The 20,424-nt window shown below is 43.5% G+C and overlaps 1 protein-coding gene across 1 annotated transcript in view; it reads right to left on the bottom strand.

Moving 5' to 3' along the window:
* PLXNC1 (plexin C1) overlaps positions 1-19,124 on the bottom strand; it is a 91,433-nt gene extending 72,309 nt beyond the window's left edge. Inside the window, exons 1-3 of the mRNA XM_084810244.1 lie at positions 17,876-19,124; positions 1,577-1,705; positions 245-379 (exon numbers count right to left, since the gene is read on the bottom strand). Coding sequence (XP_084666370.1) covers positions 245-379; positions 1,577-1,705; positions 17,876-18,835 — 1,224 coding nt within the window. The 5' untranslated portion in view covers positions 18,836-19,124. The remainder of the gene's footprint in view (positions 1-244; positions 380-1,576; positions 1,706-17,875) is intronic.
* Between the last annotated feature and the right edge of the window lie 1,300 nt (positions 19,125-20,424).

Below are 20,424 nucleotides of genomic sequence, written 5' to 3' on the forward strand. Positions count from 1 at the left end.
TGTGCTAGCTAATCTCTTAAGTTACGCAGAGCTAATTACATCATTTTTAGAATTTCAGTTCTCGATCTACCAGAAATCACCTCTGCTGATATTCAAGGTTCTGTTCAACAGAACAATAGTAAAGCCTTGCACTAAGTTGACTGAACTTCAGTTAACCATGACATGGCCAGATGAAGTTTGATAGCCAACTTTGGAAGTAGCATTTGTATTGACTACTCAACAGTGTACTCATTACTCAGCCAACCTCTTTATTAGATGGTAGATAGATGTAATCCTCATCGACAGGGTCAAGTTCAAGTTTGTGAAAAATTGTTGTTTCTTTCTCAATTTCATATAAAATGTCCGGGCAATTTGGCTTCATGTTCTCATCAAGAATAACCTAAAAGCACAGGATATATAAATGTAACTATCACAGGCTTGCAAATAATTATTAAGGAGACAGTTGTCCAGCTCCCTGCTCCATTCTGGTACAACCCCCACCCATCAACAATACTTCTTCTCTCATATGGCCTTAAAGGACTATTGTTGGGAGGTTAAGGCCAGAAAAAGGTTAGCAAAGCCTATATGTATCTGCTGTGTTAAATCCACTGAAGTACTATGGTGACTGCATGCATCAGTCTTGGTCTGCCTCTTCTAACTTCTATTATCTGAAACAGAAGGCCCTTCAAGTTTGGAAGAGACAGTTTGGAAGAGACAGTTTGGAAGAGACAGAAATAGAAAGGATGGAATACACAGAAGGTAGTAGAGGTTGAAGGATGGAAGCGACAGAAAAAGAAAGTTATGTGTGCAATTTTGACACCCTGTAATTACTGACATAATATATGTGAAGAGTTGTTAACACTCTAAAATCATACACTATGTTTTCCTATTATAATATACACAAATATATAAATATTATCATCGTCACCACTACCACCATCACCATTATTATTACTGTGTGTTGTGTGACAGACAAAGCAGAGTTATTAAAGTGAGCCAGCAAGATGCTCACACACATCTCTATCCCTCCTGTAGATGGGCAGAGGCAGTTTTGCACTAAGGACCGACTTGGGGACAGTGCTGCCAAATATCAATTGAATGGATAAGAAGCAAATTGCATGGATACTCTAATAAACACTCTTAGGAAAAGAAAAAAATGTTTTTTTTTCATCATCAACCTTGTATACTTTTATAATTTTCTCAGGACAGATAAAATAATCAACAGTGGAATAAATGAATATTCAGTAATAAATTATCTGTGCCAGTTTCAGTTTTACAATCTGACCAGCTATTCCTTCCAATTGCAGGGTAAGGCACACATGGAGCTTCCCCATTCTCTTCAATGAAAGGGGGAGGTCTAAACATGTAAACAGATACATGTGCAGAGCTCTCTCTCTCTCTCTCTCTCTCTCTCTCTCTCTCTCTCTGCATTGACCTTGGCTATTTAATTGTTAACACTACAGTTTCTCTTAGGAGTAATCTGAAGACATAAAGCATAATAACAGATGTAAAGGTAAACATAGTGTTGCAATTTTACATAACCTGGATCTATGAACTGATGAAACCACAAGTCATGAAGTAAACCATAACTGCCTACCTTCAGTAACTGCCCATTCCCTGTCCCCAAAAACAAAATGGTCTTGTTCAGAACCACAGTGGCATAAACCGACACCAAATTAGAGTGATGCAGAGATGTTGAGTTGCTGAATGGCCATGCTATCCTGTCCTGAAAAATCAGAGGAGCAAAATATGAGTATACATCATTAAATCACATGTGCAAGATATTATTTTCAAGTAACTATCACTAGCTACTGGAAACTTAAGAACATACAAAGAGCCATGCTGAATCAGACCAAAGGCCCATGTAGTCCAGCATTCTGCTCACAAGTGGCCAACCACCTGCCTAAGGGCAGCCCACAAGTAGGAGATGAGCACAACAGCACCTTCCCACTTGTTCACTGAACTATAAATTCTGGATGTAGCATTTTATTTCAAGTAGTGCTTCAACCAATATTATTGCATAACCTTATTTAATCAATCTATTATTTATTTCATTTCTATACTGCCCAATAGCCAAAGCTCTCCGAGCAGTTCACAGAAATTAAAACCACAAGTACAGAATAAAAACAATATAAAAGCATTAAAACTGCAGTACAGAAGTGCAACCAGAAGAAAACCTAGCTGCAATGCAGAGGCTTAAAATACAGTGATAAATTTAAAACAGCAGAGCTAAAAGACTAGAATGCTAAAATTCCTGGGAGAATAAAAAGGTCTCCACCTGGCACCAGAAAGAGCACAATGTAGGCACCAGGCAAACCTCTCTAGCGAGGTCATTCCACAGCTGGGGTGCCACAACAGAAAAGGCCCTCTTCCTGGTAGCCACCCACCTCACTTCCTTTGGCAGGGGCTCCAGGAGAAAGACCACTGAAGATGATATTTGGGTCCAGGCAGGTACATATGGGAGGAGGCAATCCTTCAGGTAACCTGGCCCCAAGCCATTTACGGCTTTAAATGTTAATACCAGCACTTTGAATCAGGCCTGGACACGGACTGGCAGCTAGTGCAGCTGGAAAAGTACTGGTGTAATGTGAACTTGTTGGCCAGTCCCTGTTAATAATCTTGCTGCCCTGTTTTGGACCAGCTGAAGCTTCTGGACTGTTTTCAAAGGCAGCCCCACATATAACACATCGCAGTAATCCAGATGAGAAGTTATCAGACCATGGATAACTGTAGCTAGGCTAACTCTGTCCAGATAAGGGCGCAGTTGGTATAGCAGATTAAGCTACTGGGCTGATTCAGAAGTAATGCTAAACCACAGTTTAGCGTTACAAGAATGAGCCTGGCCTCCTTCCAAAAGCCTGTCCCTTTAAGGTGAGGTGTTGAACCCCTTTCAGTCTGAGGGCCGAGTTCCATTTCAGAGAAGCTTTGGGGGCCTGCATTCCTGTGGTGGGTGGGGCTCAAGGCAAAAAGGGGCAGGGCCAAATACAAATGGGGTGGGGGGCCCCAAACAAGCATATTTTAGCTTAAATCTCTTACTGACAGTAACTAAGCTTTATGAGAGGCATTTCAACCTTTTAGAATAGACAAGCAACTGCACAAAAAACAGGGAAACATCGAACTATCAGTGGTCAGGGAAACGTGGTGGGGCTGAGGGAAGGAGGCATGGTCATCTGGGGATTCCCAGAATGATAGAGTGGGACCCCAGGCAGACCAGATTTGGCGCCCAGACCTGAGGTTCCCCATCCCTCCTTTAAGGCTTTAATAGGAAGGGGTGGAGTCTCACACCTTGTCAAAGCAAATTGTTCACTAGGAGCTCTCCTGGGTGCTGCAATATCCAGCCTGCCATGTTGCACTGATCCCTGTAGGCTCCTGTTTTATACCAGAATATGATACTGTGGCTAATCTTAACTATGATGAGTGAAAACAAGACAACTTCCAACCATGATTTACAAAGATATGTTTGAACTAACCAGAGTTAAGATTAACTAGAGACCCTGAGTCAGTTTAGACAACATGCTAAACTGCAGTTAATCTGAACTGGGAGCAGATGTTTCCATCCTCCTTCTTGTACCTGTGCCAGAGTCTGGTGGAGGGGGGGGGGTAAATGTGGAAGCCCAGAAGGGGGCTAGGTTTGTTCTTGTAATGGTAAACTACGTTTTATTGTTATGTCTGAACTGAGAATCTTGCATACACAACACTGTTGTACCATAATCACTGGCATTTTATTAATTGACTAAAAAAAGATTAGGACTTAATATACAAAGAATTCAATATATGTTAAATTCACTATAAAAATATAAAATTGTAAGCATGTTTTAAAGCTGGGAATGAAACATTACATTATTTATTTATTGCATTTATATCCCACCTTCTTTCATCTTGCAAAGAACCCAAGGAGGCTTACATTATCCTCCTCCTCTCCATTTTATCTTCACAACAATCACCCTGTGAGGTAGGTTGGGCTGAGAGTCTGTGACTGGCCCAAAGTCACCCAGTGAGCTTCCATGGCTGAGTATGTAGAGACAAGAACCCAGATCTCCTGGCTTCCAGTCCAACACTCTCACCACTACACCTCACTGGCATTAGGAAAAATCAGGACAGACATAGGCATTTACTTTATGGAACACTGTAAGTATTCATACAGATAACAGCTAGACCTTATTGGAATACCTCCCCCTTGATCATGAGTTTAGATGCACTCATCCATCCTACCACAGCATCATATTCTTAGGTCCATATTTTCTGTGGATGTAATGGACTATGCCTGTTTAGCCTAGCTAAAGATTATGTGTTGCAAGCTATATTAAAGAGTTTAGTAAAAGGAAGAATTATTCAGATTACCTCATTGCAAAAAACCAAAACAACCTCCCCTCATGCTATTAGGTAAAGAGTTAAAGTATGACATTAGGAAAATGTGAAGGCCAAAAACCAAAGAAATGAAACATTGAACCAATTCTTTGCCCTCAGTCACTCTGTGCTGAAACACGATGTGGTAAAAAGATCAAAGGTCTCTGTAGCCATAAACAATTCTTTAACTGGGCCCAAACTCCAATCCAAGAGACTCTATGCAGAGCAACAAAGAGATGCATGTGTGCATCTCTTTAGAAAAAAGGGCTGTTTAGTAGGGAAGTAGGAATGAAGGAAATGAATCCAGACCCCTTTCCCCTCTGTCAAATGGCTGTTAGATTAGAAAGGGGGATTTCTTGTGAAGCAGATTTTGTGCATGACTCCCCCAGCCAGCTAAGAATGTATGGAAAGAAGTCTGCTTCCATGCACATATAGCTTTCACCTCAGTTGGTGCATAAATATATGGTCCTGAGTATATGGTTCAATAGATTTATGAATGATCATGATTTTCATCACAATTGCAAGAAACCATGCGATTTCTTTTGTATTCCATTCAACCAAAAGGAAAAAAAAAAGCAATTGGATAGATTGTCCTAAAATAAACATATTTCCCCCACTTTGAGTTTCTTGGTGTTAGGCAAGCATCCTCTCTCAATTCTGCAGAGGCATCTGCTTTTTATTATCTTGGGGCAAAGTACAAGATTGTGGCCACTGTGGGCAGGAATTGGTTAATTTTAACTTTCAGTAGTCAAATGCTCCTAACTTTATGGCTTTTAAGTTCACAGAATAACATGGTGTTTTGCCGTTGAATTTTTCTGTGTTCTTGACGCTTGAGGTATTAATTACACATCTGTACATACGGTGTGAAAAGTAAGGGTTTCCATCTCCTTATCTGTTTCATTGTTACATGATGTTTCATTGTTACTTCATGTTCTCCTACTTTATGGAAAAAGGAAGTGGTACATTAAATATTGCTTGACTACAAGAAGTAGAAAGTCAAGCCCACCATAAGCAATACTCAGAAGTTTTGGCCCGAAGCCAGCTTGCAAGCAACATAAGCCACATACACTCTGGCCCAAATGAGAGATCATGGTGGTAGATTGGGGTAAAACTAGGCATGACATTTGTCACATAGTAAGTCTTCCATCATTGGTTTTTCTTTAACCAATAGCTAATTTGGCAGGGAGGGAGTGCTCATTGAGACTGTGATTTGCAGGGAAGAGGGTCCCTGCCACAGTCCTAATTGAAACCAGGGCAGGGAGGCTGTGCCTGCTATTTACAATGGGACAAAAGCAAATAGCGGTGGCTGTCAATGGGATCCAACTATGGGAGAAATGTCGTATCTAATTAAATAAGATTGAAGATGGATTCTTAACTGTGTTTCATCATATTCATTATGAGACTTCTCCATTTGTGCTCTAATTGTCAATCTTCCAGCTCCTCGGAACACCAGGAAGATAACACCGCTCTATGACTAGACTGAGGATGTTTGGGAGTGATTGAATCAATGGCCCATGATACAATCTCATTCCAAATGAAGACTGGGGCCAAGAGACCTCAGAAAACCATCTGGATTCCTCAGTCTCCTGGAGTGGATCATCAAATTCGTTCCTCCACCCCTGCAGAGTTTATGAGTAGTCTGAAAGTCAACACTGATCAGGTAATGATCTGTCCAGCAAACTCCCCTTTCTGGTTGTAGCTCCCTGTACCACCCAACAAACCACTACTCAACCTTGGGGAATATTTTGAAGATGCAACACAGGAGCTGGAGTCAGAAATAACAAAGAAGCCCTAATACAAGGGTGGGCAACTTCCAGAGGTCTGGGGGCTAATTCCTCCCCCCAGAACCCACCGTGGGTTGCACGTCAGCCCCCTGCCACTGCTGCCAAATTAAAAAAAAGGCTTTTTTGCTGCTGTGCCTCTGAATTTTTGGTGGCAAATTTGGTGACGGTGGCAGTGGGGGGGGGGAGCAGCAGAAAAAGCCAGAGGGGTCTCATGTCACCCTCAGCTGCATGTTGCCCACCCCTGCCCTAATACATATATTATGAATGAATGACTTTATTGAACAAGTCTTCTGTCCATTTAAAACACTAAAAAATACATTAAAAGAAAAGACTTCACATTACATTAGGATTAAAAACATTACTTTAGAATTAAACATTACATTAAGAATTAAAACATTGTTGTTGTTGTTGTTCAGTCATTCAGTCGTGTCCGACTCTTCGTGACCCCATGGACCATAGCACGCCAGGCCTTCCTGTCCTGTGCTCTCTCCCGGAGCGTGCTCAAGTTCATATTCATTGCATCCGTGATGCTATCTAGCCATCTCATCCTCTGCCGTCCCCTTCTCCTTTTGCCTTCAGTCTTTCCCAGCATCAGGGTCTTTTCCAGGGAGTTTTCTCTTCGCATTAGGTGGCCAAAATATTTCAGCTTCAGCTTCATTATCTGTCCTTCCAATGAGCACTCAGGGTTGATTTCCTTTAGGATGGACTGATTTGACCTCCTTGCAGTCCAGGGGACTCGTAAGAGTCTTCTCCAGCACCACAGTTCGAAAGCATCAATTCTTCGGCGCTCAGCCTTCCTTATAGTCCAGCTCTCACAGCCATACATTACTACTGGGAAAACCATAGCTTTAATTATGCGGACCTTTGTCGGCAAGGTGATGTCTCTGCTTCTTACTATGCTGTCTAGGTTGGCCATAGCTTTCCTCCCAAGGAGCAAGCGTCTTTTAATTTCATGGCTACAGTCACCATCTGCGGTGATCTTGGAGCCCAAGAAAGTAAAATCTGTCACTGCTTCCATTTCTTCCCCTTCTATATGCCAGGAAGTGATGGGGCCAGATGCCATGATCTTCGTTTTTTTAATGTTGAGTTTCAAACCAGCTTTTGCACTCTCCTCTTTCACCCTCAACAAGAGGCTCTTTAGATCCTCTTCGCTTTCTGCCATTAGGGTGATATCGTCTGCATATCGGAGGTTGTTGATAATTCTCCCGGCAATCTTAATTCCGACCTCTGATTCATCCAACCCAGCATTTCTCATGATGTACTCTGCATATAAGTTAAATAAGCAGGGTGACAATATGCAGCCTTGTCGTACTCCTTTCCCAATTTTGAACCACTCGGTTGTTCCATGTCTGGTTCTTACTGTTGCTTCTTGACCCTCGTACAGGTTTCTCAGGAGACAGGTAAGGTGGTCTGGTACTCCCATCACTTTAAGAATTTGCCACAGTTTGTTGTGATCCACACAATCAAAGGCTTTAGCGTAGTCAATGAAGCAGAAATAGACGTTTTTCTGGAATTCTCTTGCTTTCTCCATGATGCAGCGAATGTTGGCGATTTGATCTCTAGTTCCTCTGCCTCTTCGAAACCCAGCTTGTACTTCCGGTAGTTCTCGGTTCGCATACTGCTGAAGCCTAGCTTGTAGGATTTTGAGCATCACCTTGCTGGCATGTGAAATGAGCGCAATTGTGCGGTAGTTTGAACACTCTTTGGCGTTGCCCTTCTTTGGAATTGGAATGTAAACTGACCTTTTCCAGTCTTGTGGCCACTGTTGAGTGTTCCAGATTTGTTGGCATATTGAATACAGCACTTTAACAGCATCATCTTTTAGGATTTTAAATAGCTCAGCTGGAATACTGTCATCTCCACTAGCTTTGTTGTTACTAATGCTTCCTAAGGCCCACTTGACTTCACTCTCGAGGATGTCCGGCTCAAGTTCAGTGACCGCACTATCATGGCTATCAGGGACATTCAGATCTTTCCTGTATAGTTCTTCTGTGTATTCTTGCCACCTCTTCTTAATCTCATCTGCTTCTGTTAGGTCCCTGCCTTCTTTGTCCTTTATCATGCCCGTCTTTGCACAAAACGTTCCCTTGAGATCTCCAATTTTCTTGAAGAGATCTCTAGTCTTTCCCATTCTGTTGTTTTCCTCGATTTCTTTGCATTGTTCATTTAAGAAGGCCTTCTTGTCTCTCCTTGCTATTCTCTGGAACTCTGCATTCAGTTGGATATATCTTCCCCTTTCTCCCTTGAGTTTCACTTCCCTTCTTTCCTCAGCTACTTGTAAAGCCTCATCAGACAGCCACTTGGCTTTCTTGCATTTCTTTTTCTTTGGGATGGATTTCGTTGCTGCCTCCTGAACAATGTTGCGGACCTCCGTCCATAGTTCCTCAGGCACTCTGTCTATCAGGTCTAATCCCTGAAATCTATTCCTCACCTCCACTGTATATTCATCAGGGATATGACTTAGGTCATACCTGAACGGTTTAGTGGTTTTCCCGACGTTCTTCAATTTAAGCCGAAATTTTGCAAGAAGCAGCTCATGATCTGAGCCACAGTCAGCTCCAGGTCTTGTTTTTACTGACTGTATGGAGCTTCTCCATCTTTGGCTGCAAAGGACATAATCAATCTGATTTCGATATTGACCATCTGGTGACGTCCATGTGTAGAGTCGCCTCTTGTGCTGTTGGAAAAGAGTGTTTGCTATGATCAGCATGTTCTCTTGGAAAAACTCTATTAGCTTTTGTCCTGCTTCATTTTGTACACCAAGGCCATGCCTGCCTGTTATCCCGGTGATTTCTTGACTTCCTACTTTAGCATTCCAATCCCCTATGATGAAGAGGACATCTTTTTTTGGTGTTAGTTCTAGAAGGTGTTGTAGGTCTTCATAGAACCCATCAACCTCAACTTCTTCGGCCTCAGTGGTTGGGGCATAGACTTGAATTACTGTGATGTTGAATGGTTTGCCTTGGATTCGTACTGAGATCATTCTATCATTTTTAAGATTGTACCCCAGTACTGCTTTTCCCACCCTTTTGTTGACTATGAGTGCTACTCCATTTCTTCTAAGGGATTCTTGCCCACAATAGTAGATATGATGGTCACCTGAATTAAATTCGCCCATGCCTGTCCATTTTAGTTCGCTGATTCCCAAGATGTCGATGTTCAATCTTGCCAATCTCATGTTTGACCACCTCCAGCTTATCTTGATTCATTGATTCATTGACCTTACATTCCAGGTTCCTAAACAATATTGTTCTTTACAGCATTGGATTTTCTTTTCACCACCAGACACATCCACAGCTGAGTGTCCTTTCGGCTTTGGCCCAGCCGCTTCACTCTTTCTGGCGCTACTTGGAAATACCCTCTGCTCTTCCCCAGTAGCATATTGGACACCTTCCAACCTGAGGAGCTCATCTTCCGGCGTCATATCTTTTAGCCTTGTGATACGTTCCATGGGGTTTTCTTGGCAAGAATACTGGAGTGGGTTGCCATTTCCTTCTCCAGTGGACCACATTTTGTCAGAACTCTCTGCCATGACCTGTCCGTCTTGGGTGGCCCTGCACGGCATAGCTTATGGCTTCACTGAGTTACGCAAGCCCCTTCGCCACAACAAGGCAGTGATCCATGAAGGTGATTAAAACATTACGTTAGCATTAAAAGAGCAATACATAAAGCCCACGTATTTGTTTGAGTCTATCAGCCAGACCATTTTTCCAATTCCTTTTTCCATATACTGGCTGCCTTGATTGAGAAAAGGGCAACTTCTGGGACACAAAGAAATTAGAGCCTCATAAAGAAATAACAATTTATTCTTCACTGACCAATTTCTCATGTGGGTCAGGAATAAAGCTAAATAGTGTGCCCTACAACTTGAGTAAAGCTAAATAGTGTTTCTTACATGCTGGTCCCTTTTCAGATCAAAAAACAAATATTTCTCTTCATTAAATGAAATTTGGCTTTGGCTAACCATTTCATTATATCTCCCCCCTCCCACTTCAACAGAAACATCCACACACCCAGCTGGATTGAACTACACACACACACACACACACACAGAGTGGTGTAGTGGTAAATTTGGAAATGCAGGAGCTCATTGTGACAGGGGCAGTCCAAAATTTTCAGGCAGCTGTGTCAATCCATTTCAACAAACCAGTTCTAGGAGTTTTCATCTCCACCAGGAGCATGTCTTTGGTAAAGCGAATAGGTCTTAATTGCCCATTCCAGACCAAGTCATCCCAAATACTTTGCATTGCAACATGGAACACTATATTGTTGCTTGGAAAATTCATTCCCCCCACAGCTACAGTGAGGATCGCAGCTAAGCTCAGAGAAAACAGGGAATTCTGACGGGGGTGGCAGATGACATCAGAGTCCCTGCTAATGAAAAAGTGCCGGGGCTGTGTCCCTGCAAGCCCTGCCTCCACTACACCACTGTATTAAAGTGCTTACGTGCAACTAAGAAACTCTCTAGTTCCTGGACCATAGGTCTCCTTATAATAGCCTCAGGGCTGAGTGACATGCAAACAAATTGTGCAAATTATGCTGCCTGCACATCTTGGCTGATGTCACTGCATGGACAATATTGGATTAGAAGAACCTAGATCAGGTACTTCTCTAATTTGAGTTATATGGTAGCTTCTTCTATCTTTATAGCCCATGTGGTCAGAAAAATCAATTTGTGGCAAAATACTGTACCCAGAGATGACTGCATGCAGGATGTCTTCACAGCACACTGTTTTACAGACCACAGCACACAAGGATTGCAAAAAATAAAATCACCATTCAATAGGGACACTGGTAATCTGACATCACACCTTGTAAGATAAAGGAAGACCATCATGTCTTCCCAAAGGAATGGAAAGAAAGAATTCAATTTAAGAACTGAGGTTTCTCTACATAGGTGCTTTGTTTTAGGTAATGAAACAATATGACTGAACACAAGGATTCTTAGAGTCAATCTTCATGTTATGGCCCTCATGTAGAGGCAACTGTAATCAGCAAGCACAAGGTGAGCATAAAGTGCAACATACTCAATGTTTATCACATGGATTATCTCCATTGCATGCAGACTCTCTAACCCAGTTCCACACATTGCCAGCAGCAGCTGGTGCCAGTGCATAGACTCTAATACATGATGCAGAAGATCTACGTGATAAATGGCACTACACATTGTGGCCACTGCTTACAGGAGCTATTATGCAGAAATATTTTGGGGTATCCTCCACTGAAAGGTCAGTTGATTTATACCATGAATGTGGTGGGGAAAGTCAATGTACAATCTACAGTCATTCATACACAGAAAATAATTAATCCATAATCTTTCGATCCACATATACTTCCCACAATGACTGAAGTCTTTGGGGTTGTTTCAGAGTATGTGGAGTAAGAATTTCAACAATACCTAGGGTGCTTCCAGGTGGAGGGATCCAAGTGCTCCCAATTCAAAAGGCATTATGTGGTTCTTTTGTCTTTTCCTTCTTCACAGATTTTTTGTGGAAAGAAAAAAGATGGAAGTGGCAGTGATAAAACATGGGAGGGTTTCAAGATGAAGATGAAGTCATCTAGAATTCCTATAATCCTATCATGCAGGCTGCCTGCTTGATAAAAGCCTTGTGTGGAAGCAATCTTACAGACCCACCCTGTTTGCACACCATGGCGGCAAATCTTGAATTAATTAACTCAAGATTTGACAGGTTGTATGCCACATGCATGCCACTGTCTCTTCAAATATGCAACCCCTGATCAGCCTGCTCAAAGGTTGCTTTACAACGTATGAACACTTTGACCTGGTTCACACATAATGGTGGCAAATCATGGGTTAACTAACCCACAATTTGCCATGGTGCATATCGTACATGTGCTGCCACCATTTAGAATATGCAACCTCTTATCGGCCTGATTGGTAGTTGCTCAATGACATCCAAACCTGGACACTATGGGTTAATCATGGGTTAAACAACCCACAGTTAACTTACAATTAGTTGTTCGGTTAACTGGACTGTTTGAGCCATTATTAATCTATAGTGTCTGGGTTCAGATGTCACAGAGCAACCTCCAACCATGCCAATCAGAGGTTACATATTCAAAATGGTGGTGGAACACACCACCATTTTAATTAACCCATGATTTGCTGCCATTACATGCCAGTGTAATGGATAAAATGTTTGTGGATAAAACAATGCAAAGTTAACCTACGATTAGTTGTCAGGTTAACATTGGGGTGTTCAACCCACAACAACCAAAAGTGTCCAGGTCTGTATATCACACAGCAACCTACCACTGGGCCGATAGGAGGCTGCATATTTAAAGAGACAGCAGCATATGACCTGGCAAACTGTGGGTCTATTACGTGTGAACTGGCTATGACTATGTAGTAAATTATTTTTATTCTAGCGTGTATACAGAAGATAGATAGGACTGTTGTCAGAAGTTATCTTTATTTACCTTAAGCCAGCCTTCCCCAAACTTGTTCCGACCAGATATGTTGGACTACAACTCCCAGCATCCCCCAACCGGCATGACACCACTTTGAAACCTAAAGAATCCTGGAATTTGTAGATGCTAGTGGTGCTGATAATTATCGGTTAGAAAGCCTTCCTCACAGAACAATAGTTCTTCCCATCAAGTTTCCTTAGGAAGAGGGAATTGGTATTAAACTAGTTTGCAATATAGACAAGTGTAGATACACTCAGCTAATCCAATCATTTCTTTAAATAGATAGTACTTTAATGATTAGATACCATGGGTAAGAGGAAACAACCTAGCAATGTAAACATATCTGTTTCTAATGTATGTGACTTTATGGCTCACCTCCTCCTTACCTACATTTCTCATAATGCAGCTAATGCTTCCTTCATCTTTCTCTTCCTTTATCACATGCATTTTTTATTTTAGCTAACACTTTAACTTATTCTGCTGTAGCTAATAGAGAAAAAGCAGTCGAGGCCTTCCATTTCCTAACTATAGCCAATCTTGATCTTGCATTTGATTCTTTTTGTTCATGTTTCACCAACACTGCAACACTTCCAACAACTACAAGAAAATAAGAAAAACAGGTTATCCTGTAGAATATATCTTTCCTCCTCTTGTCTGAAAACCCTTTTATTGTCTCATTCTGTGTATCTACCTTATCTTATTCATTTGCAGGAACATGGATTCATTCTACATGAATTTATGATATGCCACCTTTCTTTTAAAAAGAGCAATGAGGCTTTTGCAAAAAGCAGAAGCAATGCAAGAGACAACTGCTTTCTGAAAATATGTCCCACAGACCCTCCCACTTTGTGAGAAGATTTGAGTTGGGTTTAATTTCCAGTTGGGCTTTTGCAGAAGGCAGAGGTCCCCTGTGCTATGTCTGCCTTAAGAAGGACTCTTTTGTCCATGTTATCTGCAGTTCACAAGTCTGGAGTAGGATGCTCATTCACCACAGAATGAAGAACACTTTCTGTTGATGAGTTGGTGAAGAGGTTTGTGGAGCCCTGCCTCATGGTCACCACCATAACTTGAATATATCATGGCAATTAGCACTAGAGGATCAAAAGCAAACAGCAAATTTTAATGCACCCCTGTGCAGTAATTTAAATTTTTGGAAGAGTTGATTCAAAGTCCTTCAACTGGTTGTTAGAAATTCCAAACTAAAAATATCCAGAAAAAGCACAGAATGCCCACAAATTGTAACTTGTCATTCTACTATGTTTGGTCAAATGATTAGAGGATGGATGGATCAGTCCATTTCCATTTTGCATGCATGCATGCATTCATTCCATCCCATTTCCAGATCAGTCTGCAAAGTTTTAAAAAATGCATAAGAATTTGTATTAATTTTTCAATGCATTTTGCCCCAAAATATGCATTTTTGTATGCATTTGGCCCTGAAATATGCATTTTATATACTGTAAAATCTAGAGAAGTATGAAACAAAAGGACAACTGTGTTCTGCTCTGTTTATTAGTCTGAGAAATGAGAATTAGGTTAGTTTGCATAAAAATCCAGACTGAATGAAATCATCAGCATCCCTGCAAATGATAATGCACTCACTGAGAGTAGGCCTCATTGAACTGCTTCTGAGCAAACATCCAGGAATTTACAATAACTATGTTAATTAGATATAAATAAGAATAAACACTTTGTTTATCCATTTCAGGATTGCTTTCGGGGGAGGGAGTTGCTAGAGCTAGCAAGATGTACCATTCCTGCTGGAAATTGTTAGCATTGGGTAATCTCTCTTCATATTCATGAGAAAAACCTCTGCGGACATGCGTCACTACGGAGGTGTCAGACTCCTTATAACATTATCCATTGTGAAGAAGCTAACACCAAGTTTGGTGACTGGTTTAAATTAATGTACTCCTCACCCAAGAAATTCCCACTACAGAATGCACCATATGCATATTCAAAGGCCAGGCTAACAACCCATCTGATTTCACTCTACTAAAGACAGAAATATATATGTAGCAAAAGCAGAGGGATGTAGGGTTACACTAATGCAAGGAGAATGACAGTGGGAATTTGGTGGAAAAGAAAGATTATGGCATAAACTGCAAGTAGTGGGGAAGTATGAGGGTTAGATTTTGATAAAACCATGGTCTTTCATCCTAAGGTGAGGCAGGTTTTGGAAATGAAAGAAGCTACTATATTACAAGATAGTATATTGAACAGTTATTTTACAGGCTTGCAACTTTCTTTATGCTATGGAACCGTTCTCCGGGACATGGCGTAGCTCAGTGGTACAGCACTAACTTTGCATTCAGGGGGCCAAGTTCAACATCTAGCATCTCCAAGCAGGACTGCGCTTGGGGAAGACTCCACCCTGGAGAGCCACTGCCAGTCAGTATGGACAATACTAAGCTAGATGGACCAGTGGTCTGGCTCTGTATAAGGCAGCTCCCTATGTTCCTAATAAACTCTTTTGATTTTTGATCTGGCTGTGTAAGGCATGGGAAGTGAGGAGAGCTGCTCACCTTTTGAGGGGAAGTGGAAGTGGCTTTCTATGGAAGTGGCTTTCCTTTTCTAAACTTTCCCACGCATCATTTAGAACATGGGAAAACTCCAGTTTGGGACAGGCATTTGTGCCATTGCCTCGGTTAGGGCCTAGTTTGTAGATGTCATACAGGTAAAGTTCTGAGAAAAGCTTGTTTACACCTTTGAGCATATCCGTCAGACCTCTGACACCCAAAGTAGGTCAAGTGGAAGCTTCCTCAGGCTCATTTGGGAAGCAATAGGGGGTAACCTGACATCAGGGCACAGAACAGACATGTGACAGGGCAACTGCTCTTTGTACACACCTTGAACTCCTTATATATGGGAGGAGCTTCTGAATCAGGTTAATGACATAGAAATAAATCTCCCTGATTTCATGTGCCCAGAACTCAGGTACTGATGTCATGAGAATTTCTTGATAAAATTCAGGGTTACTTATAGCTCTCCATCCACGTGCCAAATTCCTGCTGGTGTGACTTGATAGAATTCTAACAGAGTACTGTTCTGGTTTGCAAGCTGTTTAGATAACAGACAAAACTACAGCAGCAAACTGTTTTGATTCAGGAGCAGTTGTAGCCATTTAAATTTTAATACTTATTAGATGTTGCATCTTAATATACAATTAGCTTTTTTTCATTTTATCACATGAGCAGAAACCTAAATGTGCGATTTTAAATCAAAAGTAAAACTATTGTAAAATTATTGCACAACTGTGTCTTTGCCACTGCAGAGCCCAAGTTCCTGCTTCGTATACTGACTAATGTCACAAGATCTTCTCTAATCTTCTTTAACAAATTGCAACACAGCTGGGTATCATTTCTTGCTAACTCTGACCCATCCAACAATAAGCATTTTTAAGGGATATTGCAAGGGGAGGGGGAGGCATGTACTTAAATCTCTCCCCCATTAAAATCAATGGGACTTGATAGTGCTGGATCATGCCTTCTCTTTCTAGGGAGTTACAGTTGTTGCTTCTTTAAGAGTGCAATCCTATGCATGTTTAGACAGAAAAGTAGGGCTTTTTTCTGTCTAGACATGCATAGAATTGCACCTTAAAGATATAAAAGGTCCAATAACTGAAGGGAATTTAGTTTTCCTATATTTTGCAAGATTGCTAAAAATCATGCTAGTTATAGGCACTGGCAGCAGATCAAAGTGATGAAGTGGATAATGTTGGTCTTTGACTGAGGAGGCCTGAGTTCAAATTTCTACTAAGCTCACAAAACTTACTTCACATCCCGCCAGTCAGTATATCTCAACCTAATCTACCTTGCAAATGCTTTTATGTACTGGATGAGATGTATGCAACTCTGGGCTTCTTGAGAGGACAGCGGAATAAAAAATGTAATAAAAATAAAATAAATACATTTCTGTACTGAAGGGAATGTACATTCTGCTACATAACATTGGCAAAAGCGGCTTGTAGTACTTTAGTAAGCACAATCCTTAGAATTTTTGAGCCAACACAAAATTCTGAAGATGAAGCATACCAAAAGCTATCTTATCACAATGCACCAGTGTTGCAGCAATGTTACAGTATAGTTACAAATATACAGGTGGAACCAAACAGGAGTAGAATGTTAGATGCGCAGTGCAATCCTACCTATGTCTATTTAGAGTTAAGCCAAACTGAATTCAGTGTGGGACTTACTCTCAGTTAAGTAGGTATAGGGTTGCTGCCCAAATGGTCTGGGTCCACATGTAGCACATTTTAAGAAATGTCTCCTGCCATATGTCTTCTCTCCTCCGCCCCCTGCCACCCCACCCAACTGCCCTCTGTGCAGTAAGTTCATCAGGAGAAACACTGCTTCAGATGCTACCGCTATCAGCTGTGAGGCTCAACACTACCATGAGTTTTTTCAGTGGTGGCTCCCATGTTATGAAACTCTTTCCCAAATGAAATCCGTCATTGGGATTCTTCCAAATATTGGAATGTTTAGATGTCTAGTAAAAACTTTTCTTTTCCACCAATCTTACTACGACATCAAAGACTGTTGATTTTAAAATGCTGTTGCTGTTTAGCTTTGTTTTTAGTACTTTAATTTGATATTGTTTTGTTTTTGTAAGCTGTTTAGAGAGCCTCTGTAAGCAGAAGAGTAGGGTATACATTTAAACTTAACAGATTTAAATAAGCAGAGAGCAGGCACCATTAGGTTATTCAATAATATTATGGATCAAGCTATATAATTATGTTTAAAACCTACATTGATTTCCACTCTCCCATCATTCTAGTGTTCTGCCCTCTATAAGATGTTACAAGTTCCCATCTAAAATCAGTTCTACAGATTTGGAATTTCATAATTGCCCCAAATTCTAAAAATCAAATTCACGATTTAGCATTGATACATCCTGAGCTAGAAAGAATGCCAGTGGAAACAAGAATTCATAAGAGCCATATGATACACGCAAAATGTTTCCAGTGCTGTCCGCCCATGTAATCACAGGGGGAAACTGGAATAATGTGATATGTATTTATCCTGTGGGGCCTTGTTAGAAAAATAATTTGGAGCCCCTATGATTAATGACACTTTTTTTTTGTTTCAGCAACCTTTGGACAGCCAGGTCACCGTGTTTCAGCCTCACTTGCTCCTGCGCAGGCTGGAAACCGTAACCTACCTCATAGGGTTTTCGCAAGACCAAACAAGACCAAGTATTTTACATTTTTAAAACGTTCTATTTGCCATATGCATCTGGCCAGGTGAGGGCAGGGACGGCGTTCTAGGTAAGATGGACCTTCTGTCTCAAACGCAGCAGGGCAACTTTTAAAATAAATAACCAAAACTACTCACACAGCTTTTTGTAGGATCTGCAAAGGAGTCCGAGACGAAATCTACGGAATGGAAGTTGCAGCCTTCCACGTTCTTCAACAACTGGCTCAGGTCGAAGATGCAAAGGGCTGTAGAAGTCGGAGCGGTCTCAACCTCAGCCGAGCCGAAGATCCCTGCCCAGGCAGCGCGCTGCTCGATATAGGCGGAGGAGAGGATTTTGGTCCGGCCGTCGCACTGCAAGAACTTTAGGCCGTTCTGTCTTAAATCATTGCTCGCCAAGTCTTGCTTGGAGATGAGCATCCTGGGCTCCATGCTGAGGTTGTAGTGATAGTACGGAAAAAAGAAATGCTTGTTCCACAGAAAGGCATCCACGAAGTACAAGAAATTTTCTTTGGTCACCGTCAGGTGCTGGTCGACTGCCACATTCTGCTGGTTTTCTCCTTTGATGCTGACGGCCATTCTGGCCGTGCTTTCTACGGGGCTGCACTCATCCGAGGAATCGTTCAGGCTGCGGGTCGTGGCCACCACCAGGTACCAGCCGGAACCGGGGCTGTTCTCGTTATAGTACATCGTCCCGGCGGCGGAGCCGCGCGACAGGCAGCTCACCAGTTCCTCCCCAAACGCCTTCGGCAGGCTGTCGTTGGCGCCGGCGCCGCTGAGGCTGTGCTGGTAGCACCGACTTCGCGGCTTGGTCCAACAGGTGAGCAGGCGGCCGTCGCCGAAGGGCAGCAGGAGCTTGTTGACCGAGTCCTTCTCCGGCTCCTGGCAGTAGCGCGCGGTCTTCGAGGCCAGCGAGGGCTCCACCTCGTACCAGCAGTTGCCGCTGGCCACCAGCAAGTGCCTCCGGCTCACGGCCAGGCTGCTAATGGCGCGAGGGAACTCCAGGGGCTGTTGGCTCGCGGCGCCCGCCGCCGCCGCCGCGGCCAGCGCCAGCGCGGCCAGCGCCCAGCGGGCAGGGCCGCCGCCCAGGCGCGCCTTCATCCTTCGCGGCCGCCCAGCCACACGCAGCTCCACACCGCGGCGGCGGCGGCGGCTGCCTAAGGCTTTTGAGCTGGCTGGAGGCGGCGCGGCAAGCACCGCCGCCGCCGCCGCAGCCCCATCGAGCTGCGCTCGGGCGGGAACTCCCCCAGCCCCAGCCCCAGCCCCCTCCTGCTCCCGCCCTGCGGTTTCCTCTGCGCCACCCAAGTCTTGCGCGCAGCACAAGTTCCTTTTTCCCTGGGAGGTGGGAAGCGAGGCTGGGCTCCTCTCACTCGCCTCGCTCGTGCGAGCCTTCCTCGCCCCCTCCCCCAGCTGCCTGCCTGCCTGCCTGCCGCGCGGTTTCTCTTTCGCCCGCCCTCCTCGCTCCCCTGAGGGCGCGTGAGCCCGGTGGTGAGCCGCGCGCGTTGGCCTCTTCCCTCCCTGGCGCTCTTCTGTCCCACCACCACGCAGCCCGCCCACTGAGGTGCTGCTGTGGCGGCGGCGTCACGAGGGGGCGAGGAATGCTTTCGGGGGTTGCCTGAGGCGCCCTTGCAGACGGAGGGCTCCTGGCGTTACCTCAAAGGACAGCTATTCCGACGTTCCGCCCTCACAACCCTTAATGGATCGGGGGGCGGGGGGGGAACAACCAGAAGAAGCGGCGGGAAAACATGGGAGGATGTGATGGTCCGCAGTTCCCAGCATCCCCCAGCCAGCCACGGGGAAGCCTGGGCGAGCGGCAGTTGCAGGGCATATTCCCCACCGCCTGATTTGCTTGCCTGTGCGCAGCACGCTCCCGCTCCCGCTTTTCTCTGGGCACCACGGGGGGGGGGGGGGAGGCCCGGGCGGGAGGCCTGGACTCAATCCCCTCTCTGCACCTGCCCACAGGAGAGGATGATGAGCAGGAGGAGAAGGCTGCTTCTTGCCTGGGCACATCTGCACCTGCTGGCTGGCAGGGCGGAAGAATTGCGCCAAGGGAGCCCAGTCCTGTATTCTGCGGCGCTCAGAAAGAAAGGGCAAGAGAGCAGGAAAATCTGGCAGCTCGGCCTCTCTCTATGGTCAGCCAGTCTTCGCAGCTGCATTGCCCAAAGAGAGAAGCTTTGGCCTGTAACGGCAACCCAGAGTGCATGCTGAGTATGGGTTGTCATTGAATTGTGGGTTGTCATGTGCAAACCCTGCACTATGGTTTCAGAGATCTAGTGGTACTTTTGCAACAGTAGAAACCTTAGTCTTCCTGGTCCCAGCGCCCCTTGGCAAATTTCTTTCTGCATTAACGGTATTCTTCAGTACATGTGAGACACAGGTATTCTTCACATATAAATACTTGTGTTGTGTAATTGTGCTATTAACATTTTACAGTTTTGCAATTCGCTTGTGAGAGCATAGATGTATGCTTTGTACAGACTGTAAACAAAGTTCATAAAGCATTCTTACAGGAGCCACCTGGGCAGAATTCACTGGGTTGCCATTCCTGTCAAGCACTGCTGTTATTAGAAATTTCATAAACAAAATGCTGAGAGTTCAGACTTCATGCTGGATGAATGTACAGACTGTGGTGTCATGAAATAAATGTTAATGACCACTATTTAGATGACAGATTAGATTAGTTAGTATCT

This window comes from Heloderma suspectum, chromosome 7 (genome assembly GCF_057233095.1).
Source record: "Heloderma suspectum isolate Gila_16-S chromosome 7, 16-S_ref, whole genome shotgun sequence".
NCBI lineage: Eukaryota > Metazoa > Chordata > Lepidosauria > Squamata > Helodermatidae > Heloderma > Heloderma suspectum.